Source organism: Bos indicus x Bos taurus, chromosome 10 (assembly GCF_003369695.1).
Source record: "Bos indicus x Bos taurus breed Angus x Brahman F1 hybrid chromosome 10, Bos_hybrid_MaternalHap_v2.0, whole genome shotgun sequence".
NCBI lineage: Eukaryota > Metazoa > Chordata > Mammalia > Artiodactyla > Bovidae > Bos > Bos indicus x Bos taurus.
The window spans coordinates 73,404,863-73,430,892 of NC_040085.1; the positions used below are offsets into that span (position 1 = coordinate 73,404,863).

Here is a 26,030-nt window from a genome sequence, read left to right on the forward strand (position 1 = left end):
ATGATATGTGGCAGCCTGGATGGGAGAGGGTTTGGGAGAGAATGGATGCATGTATACATATGGCTGAGTCCCTTAAGCTGTTCAATTGAAAGTATCACAACATTTTTAATCAACTCTACTCCAATACAAAATAAAGAGTTCCAAAGAAACAAAATGGTTAAAATTATGAATCTTTTTGTTAGGGACATTTTAATCACAATAACAGCTAAATAACTTCATGGAAAATAGATGGGGAAACAGTGGAAACAGTGACAGATTTTCTTGGGCTCCAAAATAACTACAGACAGTGACTGCAGCCATGAAATTAAAAGACACTTACTCCTTGGAAGAAAAGCTGTGACAAACCTAGACAGCGTACTAAAAAGCAGAGACATTACTTTGCTGACAAATGTCCATATAGTCAAAGAAATGGTTTTACCAGTAGTCATGTACGGATGTGAGAGCTGGACAATAAAAACTGCTGAGCACCAAAGAATTGATGCCTTCGAACTGTGGGGCTGGAGAAGACTCTTGAGAGTCTCTTGGAAAGTGAGAAGATCAAACCAGTCAATCCTAAAAGAAATCAACCCTGAATATTCATTGGAAGGACTGATGCTGAAGCTGAAGCTCCAATACTTTGACCACCTGATGTGAAGAGATGACTCATTGGAAAAGACCCTGATGCTGGGAAAGATTGAAGGCGGGAGGAGAAGGGGACAACAGAGGATGAGACAGTTGGTAGGCATCACTGACTCAATGGACATGAGTTTGAGCAAGCTCTGGGAGATGGTGAAGGACAGGGAAGCCTGGTGTGCTGCAGTCCATGGGGTCACAAAGAGTTGGACACAACTGAGTGACTGAACAATAATAATTAAATGTTTCAAGGATTCTGGAACTTACATCTGCTTAGAAAGACTTCCCATGCTTGAAGATCATAGAAAAGTTATTTTTTCCAGAAGTATTTTGTCTGTTAATATGGAGTTGATTGGAGGTGCAACTTTTGGATAGGTGTTTGAGATGAAGAAAATAGGCTTCTGCAACAGTCAGAGGAGGAAGTGACAAGGACCTGAAGTAAGGTGATGAAGGGTCAGGTTCTTCAGTTGGGAAAGCAGGATAGGAGGTCTTGGCTTTCAACAGGATATATGCTTGATGCATGGTAGGTAATTGAATATTTATTGAATGATGAGGAAAAAGAAAGTCAATACAGAGAACTCCTGAGGTTTCTAACCCAGGTGGCATTCACAATAGTAATACTAATATTAATTAATTGATGATACTAATATTCATTAAAGGAGGAAGGTTTGTGGGTAGAAGAGGATTGTGTTCCATTTTGAACATGCTAATATTTTTACGGGCAGTTCAGCCATCTGGGTGAGTTTCAGAAAAGAATCAAAGATGGATCTGATGTGGAAAAAACTTAAGGAAGACAAATTTGGTTTATAACTTGGCCAATGAAGATGACTGCTGAAGCTATGGAATTATTCAGGAGAGTATATGAGTGTCAAGGAAGAATGGATGTGACCTTGAAGGATTTTAGTCCTTCAGTGGGATGAAGAGGAAGTATAGCCAGAGCAGCAAATAATTTGTAGACAAGGCACTTGAAGTGGGTTTGAAGGGAATTCCCTGGTGGTCCAGTGGATAGGAGTCTGCACTTCCACTGCCAGGGATATACGTTTGATCCCTGGTCAGGGAACTAAGATCCCACATGCTGAATGATGTGGCCAAAATAAATAAATAAATAAATAAAAGAAATGGGCTTGAAGGAAGGTTTTGGATAACAGCAGATTGGAGGGTGGGGTAGCAGAGGTGATGAAAGAAGAGCGCCAAGCAGGAATGACAACGTGAAGAAATAAGGAGTGTGAAAGCACCCCACTAGAGAAGCCATTCATTAACCAGATGTTGAATAAACCTGTTGTAGAAGAATTGGAGGCTTCAAGGATGGGTCAGTTAACATCATTACTAAGAAGAGAGGATGATGACCAAGACAGGCCGTTTCCCTCAGGGTTATGGTGACCATTGCTATTTGGTTGCTTGAGTATGAAGAACCTGAGAGCATTTGATCTACTTCACGTAAAGCTCCAGCCAAAGATATCCAGTAAATTTGGAGCATCTCAGGTTTCTAAACATAGTCCGGGTCCTCTATCTTAAGATTTACTTTGGGTGTTCCAATTTCCTTTGTTTGAAGCATCTTCGTGACAGATCCCAAACAGGGGGTTTTCAGGTCTACTTTCATCATTACTTTTTGTTTGTTGTGTGTTTGAAGTTTTGTTAATTTTCTTAAATGAGATATTGGATGAGATCATGTTCCTGGGGAAAGACGATAACGGTAGCAAAGCTCCTGTCTGTGGCTCAAGTGTCATTCTGCACACAGGTGCTGTAAGAGGGCGGCCGGAAAACAACAAGCCCAGTGTGAGTTCTACTTTCCCCAAAGATCTGACCCCTGGTTTCAAAGAGTCACAGTTTGGTTGATATTAAAAAGATATGTAGAATTAAAAAAAAAAAAAAAAACCAGCTTGAAAAAAAATTTCAGAGTTCCATTTTTCATTCTCAGACTGGCAGAGATCTACAGAGTTTGCTAAGTGTTGAGGTAAGGGTGTGGGAAAGCAGGCCCTTGTCTTCACTGCTGGTGGGACAGGTAATTACCATGACCTCTATGGAAGTGACTGACAACACTCACCAAATGCTCATACTCTCTGACCCAGGGTATTCTAGTTCAGAGGTTTTTTAATTTTTTGACTATGCCATGCAGCATACAGGATCCTAGTTCTCCAAACAGGGATAGAACCCATACCTCCTGCATTGGAAGTGCGGAGTCTTAACCACTGGACTGCCAGGAAGTCCTTGACCCAGGGTATTCCAGACAAGATAATTCCCTGCAGCATAATCTGTTGTGGTAAAGATGGCAACCACCTAAACTATCCATCAATAGAGACTGCTTAAATAATTATGGCATATCTTCACCACAGAATACTTTGGTCATTATTGCTTCTATATGCATAAAAGAGTTCTGAAATTATACACAAGAAACTGGTCACACAGGTAGCCTCTGGGAGGGGATGGGGCTGAGGGCTGAGGAGGTAGGAATGGGAAGGACTTTTCATTTGCCTTCTCTACCTGATGAATGTATAACCTACGTCCACCCACCACTCTGAATGAAGCAAAAAAAAAAAAAAAAAAAAATCCCTGGCGGTAGAGAGTACACTGGGAGGTTTTTGTGTGTGCCTAGTCGCTTCAGTTGTGTCTGACTCCTTGTGACTCCATGGACTGTAGCCTGCCAGACTCCTCTGTCCCTGGAATTCTCCAGGCAAGAATACTGGAGTGGGATGCCATGCACTCCTTCAGTGGATCTTTCCAACCCGGGGATTGAACCTGGCTCTCCTGCATTGCAGGCAGATTCTTTACCATCTGAGCCACCTAGGAAATTTGAGAAAAATCTTAACCCAAGAGGCCTGAGTTATAACAGGAATCATTTTGAGAAGTTCAAGAGTTGAAGGTTATTGCATCTTTCCCACCCACCTTTTCACTCCACAGAGACAGCACAAATGAGCCATGAAGCCAAGAACTTGTAGGACAGACATTTTATTGTGACTTGCTTATAGTCAAACATTCAACCCGGCGACTTGCCCATTAGTTAGTTGTTTTGCTGGAGATCACAGCCTGATGCCCAAAGGCCCTTAGCCTCATCTTTTGTCAGTCTAGTCAATGGTTGCCTATTTTACATTTCAATTAATTAGAGGAAAATGTCAGGAAAATCTGGTCTTAACATCTCAAATTAATGGCTGTGAGATTTGCAATCCATTTAATATAAAGTGCTCAAGTTCAGTGCAAAAAGGGCAGACTCAGAAGGGCAAGCAGGTGCCAGGGAGGAACGTTTCCTGGGAGACAGATGCATTCTACGACTCAAAGAAGAAAAAGCCACTTGTCCAACTTCCCCATAACGGGGTCTAGTATTTTCTTTGCCATCTCTTCCCTCTCTCAGAGGACCAGAACTTCTACAGATACTCTTAGAGTTGTTTAGTTCACTATTTAAAAAACCCAGTTCAGAGGGAGATCCGCAGGGTTTCTAAGCACCAGAGATACTGACTTGGGCTTCTAGCTCCCGTTCCTCTCAGCAGCCCCTGTGAGGCTGACAGGCTGAGTTCTGGCTGGTGGGAGGCTTGCAGCTGTGGAGCTCTCTTCACACCCCTCATTTGCAAATTCACATCACGGACTAGGGCAGACTTTTTCCAAAAGCTTGTCACATCTCCAGTGGGAAGACAGGCCCACACTAATTAAATAAAGGAGCACTTCATTTAGTTGCTCACCAACTGGACATGACCTATTTCATCTTCCCCTTGTTTAACTCTTGTCCTCAGGCCCAACTTTAAAGTGAACCTTTGACTCCCACTGTTAAGACAAAGAAGTGCACTGCCTTCTCAATGACCCTGGGTCTCTTCATGTCCATCCTTCTGTCCTGAAGAGACTGAAGAGAAGCAGGTGGGAAGAGGAAGCGATTTTTTACCAATTTAAGGGGCATAAATAGGACTGTAACTCAAACAGGCAAAGTCTAGCCATTCGGTCCCAGGACCTTGGCTATTGTTTCTCTCCCAGACTCTCCAAAAGGAAGCCACGTTCTTTTACTTGGCAGCAGGAATATTGACAAAAGCCAGTTCTGTGCTTGTAGACAACTCTCTTGCAATGCTGTTTGGAGAGGTTCCCCTTTCTCTCCCTGTGGATGAACACGATGGCACCCCTCCTGCCCGTGTCTGGGGCTCCAGACTCCATCAGGTGGCCAGGCAGCCACAGCTTTCAGAAGCTAGCACCTGCGGACTCTTTTGTTCAGACTACTTTCCAAAGACTCACAGTAACTCTTGTGCTTGTGAGAGGAGAGAAGCTCAGAACGGTTTCACACCACAGGAAGCACCTGCCCCAAAGCCATCTCTGCATCTGGGGATGGGAAGGAGGGGAAAAGAGGCAAGCCTCTGATGTAGCTCCATCATTCTCAGTCAAAAACCCTTCTAGTCACGAGCAGCTACTGGAACATCTCCACACCAAGGAGACTGGGTACAAACAGGATGAGCCCGGGTTAAGAACCAAAAACGCAGGAAGGTTTTCAGACAGGCAGAAGTCGAAAGTAAAGTGCCTCTTTGCAGTGGGGGAGAGCTTCGTTTGTTCAGAAATGCTTGGGCGTAAACATGAGCGCAAAGAGCGTGAACACACACACACTCACTCTGAGGTAGAAAGAACTGGCCATCTCCAGACAAACACACACACAGACTCCACAATTTTACAGAAACATGGCACTTGCGTGAAAGATCCTATCTTTGCTCAAGATGGCAGGTTGGGTCCAATTCCAGCTCTTTCCGACCTGGGGTGGAGCCAGGGAAGTCCTGCCCCACAGGAGGAAAGAGCTGGAAGTGCGCCCATCACTCCTGCCCCACAGCTGTCTGGCCCTGCAGCCAGGGTCACTTCCTGGAGGCCGAACCATGGGCACCCCGGCTGCGGCTTGTCAGAAGCCACTGGGAGCAGATGTCTTGCACCACTGCGTCCCCGCTGCTCTTGGCGGCCTGCTGCACCTGCTCGACTAGGACTGCGGCCCGAGAGTGTTCTTGTTTCACGGCGATCAGGTAGGCAGAACGCAGCTTGCAGCACGTCAGGTAGGCCTGAACCTGGCAATTGGGTGTGAGAGATGGCCGGAAGGAAACCATCACTGACAAGTCACCAAGAAGCACACAGGGCCGCGTGAAGAGAGACAAGACAGCACTTCTCACCTACCAGTAACTGGGTTCTTGCCTTTTATTACGTTATGGCTACTCTTTAAATATTCTGGACACTAAGCTATTATACTGTATTACTGTACAGTGTAAAAGTTATTATAAATAAGACATGAATTTTAAAAAGCAGAAGGCAGGCAGGCAGAGCCTGGCCTCTATCTACTCCCTTCAAGGCCCTCCTCACTCTCCTGGGCTCTCCAGCTTTCTCCGGGCCTCATTGCTGACAAACTGGTTTTTGTGGTTATTTGGGTGATTATTTGATTGATGTCTGTCTCCCTGACTAGGAGGGCAGGAAAAGTGTCTGCTTTTTCTAACCATTCCTGGAGCCAAGCACAGGGCATGTGGGTGTTCCATGAATGTGCATGAAGTGAATGAATGAATGAATGAGTCATCACACCTGCCCTCTACAATGGGCCCATAGGGCCCCTTTCTCTATTTTTCTTCGACCTGCTTAGTTAAAAATCTTCTACCAGGAAGCTTGGGAAAAGAAACACAGATACACAATTAGAAAAACGTCTAATTAAGGGGTGGCCCCAGATTGACCTTACTTGCTGTTTGCATCAGAGACAGTCTAGTTTCCTGCATTCTGGACACACTCCATCTCATGAGTTCCTAGCGTGAGGGAGATGAGAGCCCCTTCCTTCCCTGCCCTGACCCCACCAGCACCTCCCTGGTTAGCCAGGGCTCCAGGCTAGCAAATGGCAAGGTCCTGGTGAACTGCCTCAGACCTCTAGGCCAGCAGCTGCCTTTTGCCATGACAGTCCTCCTGGTGGTTGGAGAGGACTCCTCTCTTCATGTTTCAAAGCTCTACCTTCTTTTCTTACTTCAGTCACTAAAGTCTTCCTTTTCTAAGCTCAGTTACAGATAATTGACAGCTGCAAGATGGCTGGCACGTTCTGAGCTCTGGTCTGGTTAATCCACCCACTGCTCTGGGATGTTCGCTCTCACCCAGGCCTTCAGCTCCACTTGGCACCAGTGTACATTGAACAGAATATCACCAAGTCGACAGGCAAAACTCCCTACCTAGAGAAGGGCATTTTTCCAGAAAGTCTGGAATAAAAACTGAATGAAGCTCTTTTACGGCAAGATCTTGTGGCCTTACATCTTGTGTGTTAGAACAGCGACTAACAGAAGAAAAAACCTGAATAAGTTAACAGTGACGGTAGAGATTCCAGGGTCCATCTTTTCCAGGGACAAAGGCTCTGTCCTACTGAGCAGGAGGTCCCTGAAGGCTTAGAAAAGAGCCACACACAGTCTGAGAATCAAGAAGCCTGGGTATCAGGCCTGGCTGTCAGGTTCTCAGTCTGATTCTAGAAAAGGAATTTTTCACATTTCGGGATGTCAGAATTCCATTCTTTTCATAGGATCGCATCAGGATCTTGCAGAATTAGATGAAGAAATGTTAAGAACAGATCCTCCCTAAACCCTCGAATGAAACATGCCCTGGAAATTCAGTTCAGGAAACAGCAATACCGCCATGGGGGGCAGCAACGTGGTAGTGTGTAAGAAGTTGTTTGCTAACATGAGTTTTCTTCACGAGGCACTCAGCTGCCGGAGGATTCCGCTGCTAGTGGCCAGGGCAGGCTGGCTGGGTTTTCTCATGCCTCTCCTGGCCTGCAGGCCTTCCCCTGAATGGCAGGTGGATTGAGTCTATGGTGAGCCACAAACTGGAGCAGCTGGGAATACTTTTAGTCTATCCATTTCCTATGCAACACGAAGCAGGCACGGGCCTCAGGGGAAAGGCCTGTTCTGGAGACCAAGGCACTAACAGGCATTGTTGGTCAAAGGGCTGGCTGGATTTTTTCCCTACCATAGAGGGTACCCTCGCTCCTTTAGGATAAAGAGATGCCTGTTCACTCTGAGAACCTTATTCAGTGAGACAAGCTGCAAGTGAGGATTTCCTAGGGATGGGAGAGAAAACCTCCATGGAAAATGGGGAGAGTGGAAAGGCCTGTGTGTCTTGGGGGTACAGAAGAGAGAGGGCCAAGGCTCATGTGGTCAGGGTTCTTTCTCATGTTCTCTACATGTTCCCTCCCTTCTACGCCCTTATCTGGGTCCCGGCCCCACCTCTGATAATAAAGAGGGCGAGATAGGGGTTGAATGGAACTGTCGTAGCAAGTGAGGGGTGAAGGTGACAAGGCAACTCCAAAGGGCTGTTCCCGAGCATTACTGGGTGAGGAGACAACTCTGCTCACCTTGTTGTCGTCACTGTGTATCGCCTGGATCAGGCCCTCCAGCTCCTGTGTGGGACAGAGACACAGCAGTTGTGAGATGGAGCATGGGAGCCGGGGCTCAACTCCGTCTCAGCCCAGCCCTTCTGACTCTGGTTGGGGATGCCCGCCTGACCCTTCCTTATAAACTCAACTCCTGGGAAATCCTGGTGGTCCAGTGGTTAGGACTCGGTGCTTTCACTGCCGAGAGCCCACGTTCAGTCCCTGGTTGGGGAAATGAGATCCTGATAGCCTTGTGGTGTGGCCAAAGTAAAAAAAAAAAACACCTCAACTCCTGCTATCAGAGCAATAGAGGAAATCTAATGATAACACTAAGCTTGGGAATCTGAGAATCAACACCAGATCAAAAGCTTTTCCTTGGTTTTCATGAATGATGTGTCTGTTCATCCCACAAAGCCATCAGGGGACAGTTTTGCAGGTGACATGCCACCTGCAGGCCCACACTGACCTCGTCTACAATCCCTGGGAGAAACTCAACTCCGTCTGTCCGCAGACACTTCCAGGTGTCAATAACATCAGACAACGGGATGCTTAGGGGGCGGCTTCTGGATACGTACCATGAATTTTCTTTCCAGGGAAGGGTTGATTAGCATAAGGCCATTATTATAGAGGGGTCGGAAAGACAGAGGGATCTTGTAGAGTTTTGGGTACATGATGGGGAAGAGAAAAATAAAGACGGGGATGTGAAGACACTGAAACAGATGCAGGAGCCGAGGTCTGGGGTGGGCGTACCTGGGGGGGAATCCTCCTGAACGCTTCCACGCAGTTGAGGAGGACGGTGTCCCTGTCGCTTTGGGCCGCCATGCCCGACTCGCTGACGCACTTGAGCAGCTGTCGGATCTCACCGAACTTCTCCCTCTCCACCAGCTGCCGGGCGGCCTTGCAGTAGGTAGCGGCGGCATCCAGCTGGAAGTCCTGGAACAGAACACAGGATGACAAGGGTAGGGAGGCAGGGACTCCACAGCTGGGGGAAGGACGGTGACATTCACAGAGCTCCGAACGGGCTTGGGGCAGACACGCCAAATTGACTGCAGTCCCAGTAGAAACATACATAAGCAGACAACCAGCAGAAAGTTCCTCTTTTGGAGTCTGGCAGACGTTTGGGAAGCAAGCATGAAAACTGGAGAGCGAGGGGCCTCTGGGTGCCTCTGTGTCACTGTGGAGTAGGGGCGGTCTGGCTTCTCACGGTCTTAGCTCCCTGCTCCATCCTGCTCCAGTGCCACAGCTGTACCTGGGTCCTCTTATCACAAGCAACAAAAAATGTATGCCTCGAGCTGGCTCGTGGGCAGATGAAGGATGGAGGGGCGGCTCTTGTTGCCAGGGGCCCCCTCCCACTGAATAGGACCTCTCCCCCCACCAGCATCTCCTCCAGCCATGCTCCCCTGCAGGGAGGAGAGCTGTGGTGAACTGTTGTAGACCTGGTTTCAAGTATTTATTTGACGTTTTGATGAACTTGTCACCAGTTGCTTGGCTTTTGTCAAAGTGGCCTTCGGTCTCGAACTTGACCCAGTTTTGTAACAGCCACCTCGTTGCTTTCATCCTTGATGTAGTATAAATCTACTTTTCTCAGGATAAAAATTTTCTGAGGAATAATCTCTCACAGAACTGTGCTCATGTGCTGATCCCCGCTCGAATAATCCTGAGTAATCCGGTCATACCTGCAGAACACGGAATGCGATTCCAAAACCATCTTCTACATTTTTCCCTCCTAGCATGACCTGAAAAGGAGAGGGAAACATGCTTACAGAAACAATAATGACTGGAGCAGCCCCTCAGTTAAGAACAAGGCCCTCGTTCATTCGTTTATTCAACAAATATCCGGGAAGACTCTACTGGGCACAGGCATGAGGGATACGAGAGTCATCAAAATGGACTCAAGCCACAGCCTTCTGGGGCTCACACTCCATCGGGGAGGCAGCCATCAAACAAACGACTGAAAAGATCAGACGATTCCAAGCGTGATGAGCATTTAACAGCCTGTCGGGGGCCTGCGACATCAGGCATACCTTGCAGGCAACATCCATTTTCATGTGGTTATTTCCAAACAGGGTTGGCAGAGGCGAGGTGGTGACTTGGGAGGTCCCGGCACTTTCGCAGCGATGCAAGAACCTGGTCACTTCCATCTGCAGCTGAAGGGTGTTCATGTGTCTGTGGGGACAGGTGACACACAGTCTGGCCTCAGGAGGGAACTCGGGGGTAACTAGGACCAGGGGGGACTGAGAAGTCATAACAGGATGGCAATGAAAAGGGCAAGAGAAAGGGTGCGGAGGGAAGAGATCCAAAAGGACAGGACAAAAAGGGGTGACGAGTGTTTACAGAGCATGGTATGCTGCTAACAACAGAGGTTGAGACAGATGTGAATCCTGGCCCCAGAGGCTAGAGGAGAGCTGGGGAGGGAATAAACACACCAAGGCACCTAGCGATTGGGACTGTGAAGGAAAAAACAGTGACAGCGAGCATTCACTTCAGATGCTATGTTTCGGCATAAAGGCTGTGAGGAGGGAAGGACTCGGGGCGCCGAGGAGCCAGTGTGCCTGATGCACCTCAAGGAAGGAGAGTGCTTTGACGTAAGATTGAGATGAAGGGTCACCCAGGACTTCTTTTGCCTCTTGGAGGGGGTAGGGGTTTAGCCTGATTGTCACGGGTGAGCCTAATCCCTGCCCCTCCCCCACTCTCCTTTCCTCCAAGCTCCTCTGGAGACTTTTGAGACTTAACACCAGACACTATCATCCGTGAATGACTCCTATCAGGTATATATGTTTGTTTCCCATGATTTCAGAGATGGGCGAGGGCGGCTTCATCACCAACAGTCCTCCCGGTTCCAGCCCTTCTGCACTGCCCCAACTGTTCCCTGAACCCCGAGCTACCTTGACACATCAGACGCCGTCATCTTCTTTCGGAAGAAGGTGGTTTTCTTCCTTCCGCTACGCCGGGAGGTTTCTTGGAGGTAGATCTTCAGGTGGTCCTTGGCTTTCAGCAGCCAGGAGAGCTTCTCTCCCAGCTCCGTGTATGTCTTTGCTTTGTGAGTGAAGAACCGGATACAGGTCATGGCGGCCCGCACATGGTCCTGGAAGAGGAAAATGAATGTTCGGGTCAAAGGAGGCTTGGAGGCTGGGGATGCAGGGAGAATTCTGATCTGAATTCCACCCAGGATGTCTGGTTGCCAGCACCCCTTCCCTCAGAGGCCCAAGAGATCCAAAAGTCAACCGACTGGCTGGGTTCTTGTTTCTGCAGCCTTGTGGGCTATGCGTGTGCTCAGTCGTGTCTGACTCTGTGACCCCATGGACTGTAGCCCGCCAGGCTCCTCCATCCATGGGATTCTCCAGGCAAGAACACTGGAGTGGGTTGCCATTTCCTCCTCCAGGGGATCTTCCTGACCCAGGGATCAAACCTGCATGTCTGGTGTCTCCTGCATTGCATGGCTCCTGCTGAGCCATGGGGGAAACAGCTGGCCAGACTCTTGGGTAGGACATTATTCCACCACAAAAGAGATCTTTAAAAAGGAGACTTAGGATACTCCATGAGACTTGCCATCACTTTCACTCTGGCTTTGAATCATTCAATGTCTCTGTGACTTAGTATTGGCCACCCTCACAGACTGGAAGAAACATGATCCCTCTCCTTTCGTGCATGTTCTCTACAAATACTTCTCTACCCTTCCTTATGAATTCTGCATTCACACCCCATGTTTATCTAGAAACTACCATATCCCTCTCCTTTTTAATCTTTATATTTCCTGAATTCTGAAGAATGCCATTACTGACAAGATTAAAGTTTGCCTCTTTGGGATGAGAATGGAAATCCTGATATTACATAAGAATGCCTCAGAGCAACATGGATTTCTTGTTGCTGAGTCAAGGAGCAAGGCTAGGGACCAAGTGACAGTCTTGTTCCCTTATCCTGCGCAGACCCACCACATGGCAAGGCTGCAGGGACAGAGGTAGCAGGCAGGATGGGGCTGTTGTTACCTTCATAAACTGCTGCAGCTCATACAGGATGTGGTAGTAGTTCTTCTTCTGTAAATGCTGGCAGGCGGCAATCAAGTATTTTCCCCAGCTTTCCAAGGATGAGTCAATAGATTCTAGGAGGTTTTCTAAATCATGTAGCTTCCCACTTTTATAGCTTGGCTGGAAAATGCCTTCTATGAAGACTTCTGGGGGACTCTCCTGGAGCAGGGCAAAGCAACAAGGCAGAAGTCTTGAGCCTGGTTCTGGCACTGCTTAGGATCCATTCTGAGTTTCCTTCCACTCACAACCCTCCGCATTCTCATATAGGGATGCTACTTAACCTTTTTTGTGCATCACAGATGGATCCCTTTGAGAATCCCACTCCAGGGACTGCTTCTCTCCTCTGTACAGAAGAGCTCTTTGACGGAGTTATCTACACCCCCTGTCTCTAATTCCTCTCCTGTGATTGTCTCTTGAACTCACTCTCATCCAGCTTTTATACCTACAACTCCACTGCAACTGCCCCTTAGGTCACCGAAGACCTCTACTTTGTTAAATCTAAAATTCTTAGTCCTTATTTTCCACCTATCCTGTCAATAGCTGCTGATAGCTGGTGGTTTGCTCCTAACTGTCTTTATTTGGCTCCCAGGATACTATCCCTGCCAGGTTTTCATTTTATTTCTCTGGCTAGTCCTTCTCTACCTCTTTTGTTGATTCCTCCTTAGCTCCCCAGGGCTTAGGAGGATCCTCTTCTCTTTTCTTTTAGTCACTCTTTTGATTTTATAAGTCTCAGGGCTTTAAATCTAGCTATTTGCTGATTATGTCTAAATCTCTATTTCTAGCCTGTTTATTCTTCCTGAACTCCAGAACTGTATATCTAAATTATATTCAATTGCCGACCCAAAAAGTCCTCTTGGGTATCTAGAGAATACATACTGATATAAAACTGCACTCCTGATTGTTTCTCCTCACTCTGCTCTTTCTGTGGTCTTCCCTTTCTCAGATGGCAATTTTATTCTTCTATTTGTTCAGGCCAAAAGCCTTCACCATCTTCTTCTTACCTTGCAACATAGAAGTCATTACCAAATTCTATTGGCTCCACCTCAAATATACACAGAATCTATATGTAATTGACCACTTCTCACCACCTCATGTACCACCCTGGTCCATGTCATGGGCACCACTTGCCTGAATGATCCCAATGGCCTTCTCCCTGGTCTTCCTCTTCTACCTCCTGCCTCTTTTTTGACTAACGTCAATCAACCCAAGTGATTTGGTTAAAAACATAAGTTAGATCACATTATTTCTCTGCTCAAAATCTTCCAAAGGTTTTCCTTCTCATGCAGCACAAAGCTCAAGTCCTCATAATGTCTGCAAGGCCCTATATGATCTGGGCCCTATTAGGTTTCTGACCTTACCTGCTACCACCCTTTCCCCAGCTCACTCTGCTTAAGCCACCCTGGCTTTGCCCTTGTGACTCCGTCCACCTGGACTGTGCTTCTTCCACAGTCTACATGGTTCATTCCCCACCTACTTTAAGCCTTCGCTCAGATGTCACCTGTCCAAACATCCTGTCTACAATTGTACAATTCGCCTCTTCCCTCTCCTCTACTTTATTCTTATTACTTGTCACCTACACTATATATTTTATCTTGTTTATTGTCTCTCTCCCTAGTATAATGTAAGTTTTATAAAAGTAGAGTTTTTTTTGGTTTGCCTTTTTTTTTCTTCACTGTTGTACTTCTGGTGCCCAGAATAGTCCTTGGCCATTTAATAACTATTTTTTGGGTGAATGAATAAATGATAAATATCATGGATCTTATCAGGAAAGTGTACACACTCACTAATCTACTCAATTCTGAAGCTCATCTGTGGTTCAGAGACCCTGAATCATACCCCCTCATTGCATAGTCATAGAAAAGAAAATCATTTGGCCATTTAGACTTTAGATGAGTAAGTGATGAGAAGTGAAGGACAGCTATAAACTCATGGCAGTACAACCATGCTGGCCTTGAAGCACTGGGCACAAGCTGTTTAGAAGTGGAGAGGATCTGGGCTTTAGAACATCCACAGTGGGCGAGTGGCTTCTTTCCCAATTTTGGCTCTTCCTGAACACTCAGACCTAACCTAAAAGTTGTAGGACACACTTTAAGAAGTAGGGAGATCAGCTGCACTGGAAAGGTACAATATCTCAGAAGAGCAACCCCTTAAGAACTTTCATTTCATCCACTCATTCACTGGCATTAGGACAGGTGGCTGAAGACAGCAGGTAAGGGAAGTAAGGGCCTTCTCGGTCCAGATGGGAAGACACAGTTGTAAAGAAATAGCTGCAATCCACTGGGATAAAAGCAATAAGAAACCTAGGTTCTAGGCACAGAGGTGGTATATAGGAAGAGGTGAATGCTCAACAGAGAGGGTCTAGAAGGACAAACAGGAGTTCTCCAAGAAAACAAGGAGGGGCGGGGCATCCTAGGGAGGGGAAACAGCAATGCAGATTCCTGGAGCTAAGAAAGGGCATGGTACTATTAGGAAAATTTAAGCAATCTGGCAAGTCTGGAATACAGATCATAGATAGGACTTGTGGTGAAAGTAAACTGGAGAAATAAGAGGACCTGATCCTATTGTGTTCTGCATTCATGCTAAAGAACGTGGACTTCATCTTAGAGCCATGGGGATCCACCGAAGGCCTTTTAGAGAGAGGAATCACATGAATTATGAATACCATAAATAACATGTACTATGTTTTAGAAAGCTCTCTCAGGGATGAAAGGCAGGGAATGAGCATCTTCCATGCTCTAGGCATTCAGTTGTAGTTTTCACAATGTTTTTTTTTTTCTGTTGTTCTCCACCTGCTTGAGAAGGTAAGATAGTCCACTTCAAGGGTAGTTGTGATTACAGGAGACAGAAAGAAGAAGCAGGGGCAAAGCTGTCATCAGCTTTTACCAAGATAAGTAGGTAAGCAGCTTAACTCTCTGGACTGGTCATCAGAAGAAACAGAACTGGGTGAGGTAAAGCAGCTTTATCTCAAAACTCATTTGGAAACTGAACAGACAATTAGCAATTGAAGACCAAATAACATAACTTTTACAATATTCTTGACACCCGGTTAAGACACAGTAGCTAAGGCAGGAGTGAAAACATCTCCCTTTTGTGTCCTGTGTGTGTGTGCTCATTCATGTCTGACTCTTTGCGACCCCATGGACTGTAAACTGCCAGGCTCCTCTGTCCATGGGATTTTTCAGGCAAGAAAACTGGATTGGGTTGCCATCTCCTCCTCCAGGGGATCTTCCTGACCCAGGGATCAAACCTGCGTCTCCAACACCCTGTAAGGGTGGGGTTACCAGGACTCTGTACTGCTGACTCACTTGGAGATATTCGAGAAGGTATGTCTATTTGTAAACTTGCATTGGCTACCATTTTGGATGAGGGCAGCAGACTAAAATTAAAGTAAAACTCAAGTTTCTTTAATTTTATATGAAATTTGCTATGAATCAGTTTTTCCCTCAGAAAAACTTCATGGGACATTCAGATAAAAGAAGAGAAGGTCAAAGAGTCATGGTGAAATGGAGTTTTGACTTGGCTTAACAATCGCTCCAAGGAAATCACACACTTCACCTTTGCCTCCTGTGAGAGGAGAGCAGAAGACATCAGAGGAAGAAAGGAGAGCATACTCTCTCCTCCCGTAAGATGCTTGGGGCCAAACTTAGGATCTGTGTCTTAGGGTGCCTCCTGGGCTTTGTGATGACAACTCAGAGTGGATGCGCAGTTGGGTTAGCAGCAGGACATAGTCCAGGGCAGGTGGGAAGTGTGTGGAAACAGAGAGAAGTTAAGCAATTTGCCCAAGGTCACACCACGCATACCAAACATCTTGTTCCAGAGCCCACATTCTCAGCTATTATTTAGTTCTGCTGTATGTTCTGGGAGAAGGGATGAAGTGTGTCATTGCCAGTGACAAGGGCAATCTGGGATCCAGGTTAAGACTTTTACATGCTCGTCCAAACATGATTTGTGTAGAGAGAATTTGCCATTTGTGGTTTTTTTTTTTTTGGTCGTGCCACACAACTCACAGGATCCTAGTTCCCTGAACAAGGATTGAACCTGGGTCCTCGGCAGTGAAAGTGCAGAGTCCCAACCACTGGACCGCCAGGGAAATCCCTAGAATTTGCCATTTGGACTTGACTCTGCCTGAGATGATCCTACAGCTGAACCCTGGGGTAGCGTTAAGGGGGGTTATTGCTCCCGGAAGTTGGGCAGGCCAAGCCAGGGGGGCAAGGCAGGCACTGCATGCGAGGTGTCTGGGGTCCCACCGTGTGTAGCAGGTGCAGCAGGGCCTCCCGCAGGCAGCTGTGCCTCACGTAGAAGCTGATGATGGCCAGGTGGGTGCTGTAGCTGTGCAGGTAGAAGAGGCATTCTTGGTAGTAGGTGTTGTTCAGGATCTTCCCTTCAGGAATCACTTCCAGAGAGAGGCTCTGGGTCCGGAGGGTTGCTTCCAGCTCTTTCAAGGTGGCCAAGAAGTCATCATCTTGCTGCCAAGAAAGGACAGAGAGGGAACAAGGGACCCAGAGAGTTCTCAGCAGCCTCTGGAAACGCTGCTTTCAAAAAACACTTAACAATATGGAAAAATGCTCTCTTGTATAGTGTTAAGGGTAGAAAACAGGCAGGATATAAAATTCTACACATTATAAACCGTATGCCATGCTGCGCTAAGTCACTTCGGTCGTGTCTGACTCTTTGTGACCCTATGGACTGTAGCCCGCCAGATTCCTCTGTCCATGGGGGATTCTGTAGGCAAGAATACTGGAGTGGCTTGCCAGGCCCTCCTCCAGGGGATCTTCCTGACCCAGGGGCTGAACCCGCATCTCCTGCATTGGCAGGCAGGTTCTTTACCACTGGCACCACCTGTGGAACCCTATATACTGTACAGCAGCAATTTAATTCAGAAACATAACGAAGAAAAGTCGCCAAAATCCAAATACGGCTTAAGTCTGGATATGGGATTATATGTGATTTTCATGTCTTTAAAATAATTCTTTTTGTTGTTGGAAATTTGACTGTTTATGACTTATCTAATCACACAGATGGTGAGGGACAGGGAAGCCTGGCATGCAGCAGGTCCATGGGTCATGAAGTGTAGGACATGACTAGGCGACTTTCTTGGAAAAGGAACCACATACACTGGAAAGAAGGAAATCCAAACTGGACAGCTCTGGGCCAGGGCTGCACTGTCATTGGGACGGAAGCTGATCTTCTTCCCAGGCCGTTACTGCTCTGGGGCCTCGCTGTTCCCCTGAGCCCAGCCTGTGCCTGCTGCGCTCTTACCACAGATAGGAGTGGCCTCGCTGTGGACTCCAGGTGCTCAACCACCTCCTGTACCAGTCTTGAGCCATGACTCAGCTGATTGAGGTCGAAAGGGGGCTTCAGGCAGCGGCTGAACTTCTCCCGTGCAGCAGTGAGGTTCCCAGCTTTGAGGCAGGCCATGCCCCAAGCATGCCATGCCCCGGTGGGATCAAGGCCAGTCTTTGTGGAGACCTGGAGGAAAAACCGCTCCTTTTAGGGAAGAGGACTTGCAGCCAGGCCTGAGGGTCCCAAAGACTGACACTATCCCCTGGTTGTCAATCATCTCCCCTACCCCACCCCACCCCACCTGCCATGACTCCCACACTGGCAAACTGTCATGCCCTAGACACTCTCCATGGCCAAGGAAAAGAGGAGGAAGTAACTCACTGGGGCAGACATCAGCTCTGTGCCTCACCTCAACACCCAGTTGGTAGTACTCAGCTTCCAAGAGCTGGTTCCTGAGCCTGGTTACCGCAGCTGGTTGCAAGATCTGATCCAGAGATGGCACGTGGCGATAGGCAGCAGCAACTAAAATATTCAGCACATCGACCTTGCTGATGTAGCTACCAGGAGGAAAAGGGCATGGCAGTGAGGCTCCCCAGGGTCCTCCCAGCAACAGTGCTGCTTCAAGGTTCCCTATTTCATTTTTAATGTGAAATGGGATCATGAGAATTGGGAGGTACATGGGCGAATAGGTGCTGGAATCAGACGTTCTGATTCTCAACTTTATCTCTTGGTGGCTCTATGATCTTAGGCAAGTTAGCTAACCTTTCTCTGCCTCAATCTACTCATCTGTGAAATGGATATAACAGGGGGTTTTAAGGATAAAATGAAATAACTGAAGGAAAAGACTTAGGATGGTATCTGGAGCTTTGCAGTAGATTGCAGTAGATGTAGTGTTAGTCGATCAGTGGTGTCCAACTCTTTGTGACCCTATGGACTGTAGCCTGCCAGGTTTCTGTCCATGGAATTCTCCAGGCAAGAATACTGGAGTGGGTTGCTATTTCCTTCTCCAAGGGATCTTCCCAACCCAGGGATCGAACCCAGGTCTCCTGCACTGCAGGCAGATTCTTTACCATCTGTGCCACCAGGGAAGCCCCCCCAAGGAAGCTTTCAGGAACTCATTAAATGTTAGCTATCAATACGTGGAGTAGGGACGTTCTGGAACACTCAGGTCTATTTGAGGCAAGGCCTTTACATTGAATGTTAGGAGCTCACAGGCTACCCATTGCTTTTTGGTTCTCTGGAAGCCTATTTGGGAGAGCGCATACAGACTGTATCAGGGGTCTGCACCTCCAGTCAGTATGGAGGTCACAGCACTACCATCCTCTGGAGTGCTGCTGGGCAGGGGCCTCCTGGCCTTTTGGATTCTCGTGCCCTGGACTTGACATCCTCTATCTGGGTCAAGGATGGATACTGTTACTAGGACTGCTGCCTCTGATCTTACTCCGAATATCTGGTGATTGCAAAAACCTTTTAAAGACAGACTCCAGAAAGCTGTCTGGGATCATTCTGTGTGGTCCTACCTGAGACAGGCCTACACTCAAGGTTCTTGACTCTTGCATCAGATTCTATCAAAACCCTTCCATGGATCCTGACTTGTCCACTGATTTCCCTGGAAAGGGATTCAGCACATGAGTGAGTCTCAACGAGTCAGGGTAGGGCAGGGGACGTTACAGTGTGTAAAAGCAAGTTTGGTATTATCATGTACTGCTGCTGCTGCTGCTGCTAAGTCGCTGCAGTCGTGTCTGACTCTGTGTGACCCCATAGACGGCAGCCCACCAGGCTTCTCCGTTCCTGGGATTCTCCAGCCAAGAACACTGGAGTGGGTTGCCATTTCCTTCTCCAATGCATGAAAGTGAAGAGTGAAAGTGAAGTTGCTCAGTCGTGTCCGACTCTTAGCGACCCCATGGACTGCAGCCTACCAGGCTCCTCCGCCCATGGGATTTTCCAGGCAAGAGTACTGGAGTGGGTCGCCATGCCTTTTCCGACTAGATACGTGTAATAGGTGGTTTGAGCTTCTGTCTTTAAACATTATTTGTCTATAGACTCTTGAGCGTCCCTTGGACTGCAAGGAGATTAAACCAGTCAATCCTAAAGGAAATCAATAGTCATTGGAAAGACTGATACTGAAGCTGAAGCTCCAATACTTTGGCCACCTGATGTGAAGCGCCGACTCACTGGAAAAGACCCTGGTACTGGGAAAGACCGAGGGCAGGAGGAAAAGGGGATGACAGAAGATGAGATGGTTGGATGGCATCACCGACTCAATGGACAGGAGTCTGAGCAAACTCCGGGAGACAGTGAAGGACAGGGAAGTCTGGCGTGCTGCAGTCCATGGGGTTGCAAAAAGTTGGACATAGCTTAGCAACTGAACGACAACAATTTGTGTACTGGAAGAAGGTATTTAAAACAGTGGAAAAATACTCTGCAAACCAGGAGTTCTCAATACCCGAGAGATGAATCTATTGTTGTCAGCAACTGGGTACAAATGCAGCTAATGTGAGGACTCCAGGGTTGGGCGGAAAGAATGTGCAATTTGAAACCACTGCTGTTACGGGGCCAGCAAGCCCAAGACACCTGGGGGTGGATGAGAATCCTCCTGAAGCAAGGCCCTCCTTAATTTCTGCTTGCTTAGTCCAAAGTGGATATTGCCTCCATCTGTACTGGATTTTGAAGGAAGTTTAGGACTTACTATTAAATTTGTTCTGCCTCCCCACAATCTGAGTATCTTTTTTCTCTTAATAAGACTGTATTTCATTTACATTTCCGATATTTGAGAAATATTCAGACATCTCAAGATTTTTGCCATTAACTCTGCCTTTTGCTATATGGGATGGTTTCTGTTCTTTCCTTCTCTTCTCCCCCATTTCTGATAAATTGGTATAGTTTTGGTTCTTTACATGGTTATTTAAAAAACTGTATTTAACATATTATATTCCTCTTTTTTTGTCAACTTGAAAAATGATATAGAAACCTTTGTCTCTTGATCAAGGAGTAAAATTAACTCCTACATATTTCCTTCTACTTTCTGTCCCACTTCCTTCTGCCTTTCTCAACCTTCGGGTGTTTGTTAATATGAATAAAACTGACATTTTTGGAGTACACAGGCCCAGTTCTTAGCCCTTTATATGGTTATAGTACTCACACTTTATCCTTATAACAGCCATATAGAATAAATATCATTATTATCCCCATTTTCCAGAGGAGGAAACTGAGGCCCAGAGTCATCTAAAGTTACAGAGCTCTAGGAAGTGGTGAAGCTGAGCGTCACTGTACTCTCTGTGACCCGGTGAGTGTGCAGGCTGGTACTCTGGGCAAGTGCCTGAAGCCCTGACACGTCAAAGAAAATTATGCTCTCTGCTCTGAAATCTGGGTAGGACTGAGTGCTGGGAACATACAACATGAGTCACACATTTGGGTGGGTAAGCTGGAAACTGGGAGTTTTCAATGTCAGGTTAACAGAGGCAGAGCAGGTTGTGCAGGGGCCTGGGGCAGAATCCTCCCCTTTCCACAGAGACTTCTATTTTATGACTCGCGTTTCTCCCTGGGATGCAGGGACAGACCAGTCCACAGTGTGCTTCAAAGATCTGTCATCCACAGCTCCCTGAGGCCACACTCTCAATTTGATCAAGACTAGGTAGAGTTTTGGTTAAGGCTAAGGATACATTTCCTTGTCTTTTTTTTTTTTTAATTTTTGGTTGCACTGAGCAGCATGCAGGATCTTAGTTCTCCAAGCAGGAATCAAACCTGCAACCTCTGTGGTGGAAGATTGGATTCTTAACCACTGTACAGCCAGGAAGTCCCAGAACACATTTTCTTTAAAAGCCAGAAAGTTCCACAGGGACTAAAGATGTTCCCCTAAATTAATTTTAATTACAAATTAGCCAGTCTTTCTTTCAGACCGGGTATAGCTAGAGAACCTTCCTTGAGGACCCCTCAGGGAAAGGGAAGAACTGTCTCGGGAGGGTGAGGAGGACGGCTTGTGGTCTGGTGATGGCATTTTGCCAACGTCAGACGGGATGCAAAACAGTTCAGCACGTCTTGTCAGAGGATGGGGAGGTGAAAACTCACAGTGGGATCAGAAAAAGAAGCTGGATAAACATGTTGTTTAGTCGCTAAGTTGGGTCTGACTCTTTGGCGATCCCATGGACTATAGCCTGCCAGGCCAGAATACTGGAGTGGGCTGTCACTTCCTTCTCCAGGGGGAGTTCGACCCAGGGATCGAACTTGCATCTCATGATCACCAGGTGAAAGAAGAGGGACTCACTTCCGCTTACCTGTCACAAAGCGCCAGGTCCTGGCTCTGGCCTGCCTTGACGAACATCATCTTGGCGCTGAAGAGCAGCTGCTTCATGATGTCCGTGAGCAGCCCCGCATCCACCTCGGGGTTGGTGAGCCCCTGGGACAGCCTGCAGCAGTGCTCGATCAGCTGGTGGCCACAGGACACGCTGTCCTCGTGCAGATTCAGGATGGCAATGCACAGGGAGGCACTGGGGGCCTGGCCCGAGCGGAAGAGGAGAGAGGCACACCGTGAGTTCAGGGGCCAGGTCGGTCTTCAAAGGCAGCTGGGGAGGCAGGAACTCTACCCATTTCAGGAAGCTTGAAAAGCTCAGGTGGAAGAAGCCAAACTCCCACAGAGCAGAAGTGGAACTAAACCTATTTTGGAAGTTCTAAGTCATACTCTGGCTGCTAGGCTTTGTCACCTGACTGGGAAGAAGGCAGCTGTGTCCACGTGTCACCTACTGCTTGGGAATGTCCGGAGGGGCCCTTCTTTTCCAGTTTACTAGGAGTTCAGGTACTCTTTGATGCTGGTTTGGACAACAGTTGACTTGCTTATTTAGCTACCTGGAGAGGTCTCTGCTTCAAGCCACTGGACACAGTGCTGCTAAAATTAATATTCTTAAAGCACATTCCATGGCCCCTCATGTCTACCTAGTACATATATCTCACTGCAGAGTGTAAGGCCCTACACATACGTAGCCCATTTCAACCTTACCTCTATTAACACCCCATGTTTCCTCCAAATTAAACCACTTCTAATTCCCCAACTATTTTGGGCACCGAGTCTTTGCTTGGATGTTCTAGTTTGGAAATCTTTGTCCTTACCCTATCCTCACTCCCCTCATGACACCCAAACTTCTGCTTGTCAAACTCCTACCACACTTCCCAAGCTCATCTTAAATGCCACGAAGGCTTTCCTGATTTTCTCCTGTGTATTTCTCAAGCTGTTCCTCATTTTGTGCTTTTAACTGGTTTCCTTGCCTTAGCTCCCATGTGATTACACTGTGAGCAAGTGAAGACCAGCCTGTGTTTGCCCAGCTCTGCGTTTCCTGCTATGTGACTATACATCACGTGTGTACGTGTTTTCAGCTGATCAGTCGTGTCTGACTCTTGGCGACTCTGTGGACTGTAGCCCGCCAGTCTCCTCTGTCCATGGGGATTCTCCAGGCAAGAATACTGGAGTGGGCTGCTATTTCCTTCTCCAGACTACACATTATAAAGAAACTCAAATGACTATCCATTTTATTGCTATTACCTGCTCATAGTAAAATTCACTCCGCACCAGCTCATTTTCCTCCTCGTTCAGATCCAAAATCCATTCCACCTCTGCTGCTTTGGGGACTCTCACCACAGCTGAATACGGAGGGCTTTCACTCTTGGAGCTGTCTGGGGCTGAGAAGACAAATACCATCCATGTGTCATTCATTGGCAGCAGCCCAGTTAGTCCAGCCAGTGGGCAGCGTGAGCTGTTGGCAGATCTCTGCCTGCTATCTTAGGGCTCTTTCTTTCCTTTTGGTCCCTTGTATTTCCTTCAGGAGATCACCTTGGGTACCTCAAACTTTCTTCCCCAGGCACAGACCTGGGATGAGTGTTACAATATTTGCCACAAAACCCTGTTGCTTCATGTGAGAAGCCCTGAAAGGTACATGCTTCCCCAGCAGAGGGCTGAGCCACTGGCTGCTCTAAACCAACCTGCCCAAACTACCAACGGTGATTACCAAGGGGAGGGAGGGAGCATTGGGAGGCAGGATGGTGGTCAAGGGGAACCTAGGGGGAAACAAGAAAAATAAGCTACTAAAAGTTAAGGACCCAATTCTTTGGCTACTGGCATTCTCGATGCTGGAAGCTAATGGGCCAGTGTGATAAGTTAATATGATGACAAATCTTAAGGGAAACAGCCTGATAGAAATGCCAAGAATTTTCTTTGGTCAGCCTACTGGACTGAGTTGCCACTGAGGGTGTCAGTTGCAGCAGATATGCTGAAGGAATGGCTAACTTGAGCACAGAAAGGAAAAGTCACAAGGAGGGAGCTCCCTGGCGGTCCAGTGGTTAGGACTCTGTGCTTTCGCCTCCAAGGGCTCAGGTTCAACTCCTGGTTGGGAAACTAAGCTCTTGCAAACCTGGCAGCATGGTCAAAAAAAAGAAGTCATAGGGCATGTGAGTCAGCCTTACCTTCTGCTTGTCCTGGATTCTCCTCTGGTACACTGGAAACAGAGAAAGAAAAGGAAATGCCTGTGAAAACCGAATTCCTCCTCCTCCTTGACCTTGGTATACAGCACTGACATTTACTATTACTGCACTGAAATTATCAGGGACTCATCCAAAACTCTTCTCTCTCTCTCACCTGTCACAGCCAACCACTTACCATTTCTTGTCCATTCCATCTCCTGAATCCCTCTTTAAATATCCTCATCTCTCTCCTCATCCCTGTCTCAGAGACAGCCCTCATCACTCAATGCTATTGCCTCTGCAGTAGCTTCTCAAATGGTCTCCTTGATTCTGCCAATCTATTCTCTACTTTGTAGCTATAGCAAGCTTTCAAAAAATACATTATGCTATGCTTCTGCTTAAAATTCTTTAATAGCTCCTCGGGGTACAATATTGCACATTTGCAGGTTAGCAGACAAAGCTCCCCATGGAGCTGCCTCTGGAGACCATCTCCTACCACCCATGACCTCTGCTCAACCCATAAAAGTCCTATTCACACTGTCACAGGCTTTGATCAAGTTCAATTGGTGCCGTTAACCACTAAATCCCAATGTCACAGGCCAGAGCCCAAGGCTATCACCTGCATGAGGAGCCTTCTGATCAACCAATCCCAGCCCATGCTGCCAAAGAGCAAGCTCCAAGCCATTGTGCCATTCCCTAGGTCCTCCCAGCTCAGATGCCAGCCTCTGAGTCTAGAACCTTAGCCCATGACCTACCTATTTACACTTTTCAAAGGACCCACATTTTCTCCTATCCCTGACTTTGCAGGTGTTATTCCCACTTTTGGGCACACTCTGTTTTGACTTATTTTATCACCAACTTTTCATCCTCTAGGGAGGCTTAGGCCAAGTGCCACACCCCTAGGAAACCCTCCTGATCACTGAGCTAAGCTGGGTGTGTCTCCATACCACACTTACCGAAGGGCTCTGTGGTCTGTGTTTTGGCTATCTTCCCACCAAAATAGGAACTCCTCAAGGGAAAAGTGATTACTGCTGAGTGATTGCTGAGTGAAAGAATCCGTATTGACTGCTCATTTCAAATCTCAGCAGAAAGATAAATGGGTAATTTCCCTGACCCCCACTGGGAGGGAGACAGTGGTATGCCAGGGTCACAGAAACTGTGGTATAAGCAAGGCACACCTTCCTTTCTATCAGGTCAGTAAACACCATGATAAACAATGATAAAAAAGTTCATGTTAAAAGAAACACAAACATGCGTTTGAGATCGATTTAGGTCTGTTCATAAAACACAAAGAAGTCAAAGTAATTTGGCTTTTGGATAGCTGCTTTGGCTCATATGCCCACACGCACTTAGTTTTACCCTCTTTTGCCGCTAGAAGTAGTGGAAAAAACTGAGCGACACTGAGCCGGCAAAAATCCCTTGACCTGTTTTGCCAGTGGCGTGAGCAGTTTCTGAGATTTGTCCCTGGGTGAACTGTGTGTAGGAAAGTGTGTGGGGACTCTGAGTCATGGATAACAAGCCAGAATGATAAGGTTGATGAGAGCTGATGTAAGTGAGGCCCCAACATTCAGTAGGTGAGCATGTCGTTTTGAGTCCAGCTGAGACTGACTGAAGCAAGAGTGGCTGGAAAAGAGGTGAGGGTGTTGGCAAGCAAAGATCAGTGGCCTCAGTTAGGGGACAGGCCAAAGAACCCAGGGCCCTGATCTCTGAACATCATGCACGCACTTGCTCTCTGCTTCTACGCACCCCTACATCCTCTCTCTGATGTCTCTCCGACCAAGGTTGACCATTACACCACAGGCTTAATGGCATTTCAGTGTGAATGTGGAAAGAAAACCTTCTGTAACTGCTCAGATTTGAGATGCTCTCCCTCATGAGACTTGTAGGTATGTCAGGACCCCGGGGGAGGGGGCACTGGTCACCAGCTGCAGTGGCCCCGCTGTGGGACACTCACTCTTGGTTGAAGTAGCTGTAGCACTGGTCACACACGCGGGTGGGGTTCTCTCGGCAGCCTTCCACTACCATTTTCTTGGTGGAGCAGGAACTGCACACCAGCCGGCCACAGCGGCGACAGTGATGACGCCTGTTGAACTGAGGAGTGTCATTGGAAAGAGAAAGAGGAGTAGGGAAGAGAAAGTGAGATGGCCGGACCTGTGAGCAACCTGTCAATCCATTTATCCTTGGAATGAGCCACCTGTGACTTGCTAAGACTATCAGGTGCTTGGGCCTCTGTTGAGAAAGAACACACTAATCCTTGCCTTCACAAAACTGACGTTTAAAAATCTCTCAGTTGATGGGCAAACATGCCCAAGCCATGGACAGTTTTGCAA

The 26,030-nt window shown here is 47.3% G+C and overlaps 1 protein-coding gene across 2 annotated transcripts in view; it reads right to left on the bottom strand.

Annotated features, from left to right (window-relative positions):
* Positions 1-3,542: 3,542 nt before the first annotated feature.
* ZFYVE26 (zinc finger FYVE-type containing 26) overlaps positions 3,543-26,030 on the bottom strand; it is a 67,542-nt gene continuing 45,054 nt past the window's right edge. The window contains exons 29-42 of one of the 2 annotated variants that reach the window (XM_027552244.1): positions 25,655-25,791; positions 23,704-23,735; positions 22,787-22,923; positions 21,528-21,748; positions 17,663-17,810; positions 17,230-17,439; positions 16,218-16,436; positions 11,932-12,129; positions 10,831-11,030; positions 9,970-10,111; positions 9,622-9,681; positions 8,696-8,878; positions 7,928-7,972; positions 3,543-5,627 (exon numbers count right to left, since the gene is read on the bottom strand). In XM_027552244.1, coding sequence (XP_027408045.1) covers positions 5,424-5,627; positions 7,928-7,972; positions 8,696-8,878; positions 9,622-9,681; positions 9,970-10,111; positions 10,831-11,030; positions 11,932-12,129; positions 16,218-16,436; positions 17,230-17,439; positions 17,663-17,810; positions 21,528-21,748; positions 22,787-22,923; positions 23,704-23,735; positions 25,655-25,791 — 2,136 coding nt within the window. In that variant the 3' untranslated portion in view covers positions 3,543-5,423. The remainder of the gene's footprint in view (positions 5,628-7,927; positions 7,973-8,695; positions 8,879-9,621; positions 9,682-9,969; positions 10,112-10,830; positions 11,031-11,931; positions 12,130-16,217; positions 16,437-17,229; positions 17,440-17,662; positions 17,811-21,527; positions 21,749-22,786; positions 22,924-23,703; positions 23,736-25,654; positions 25,792-26,030) is intronic. The other variant, XM_027552243.1, reaches the window with a different exon arrangement.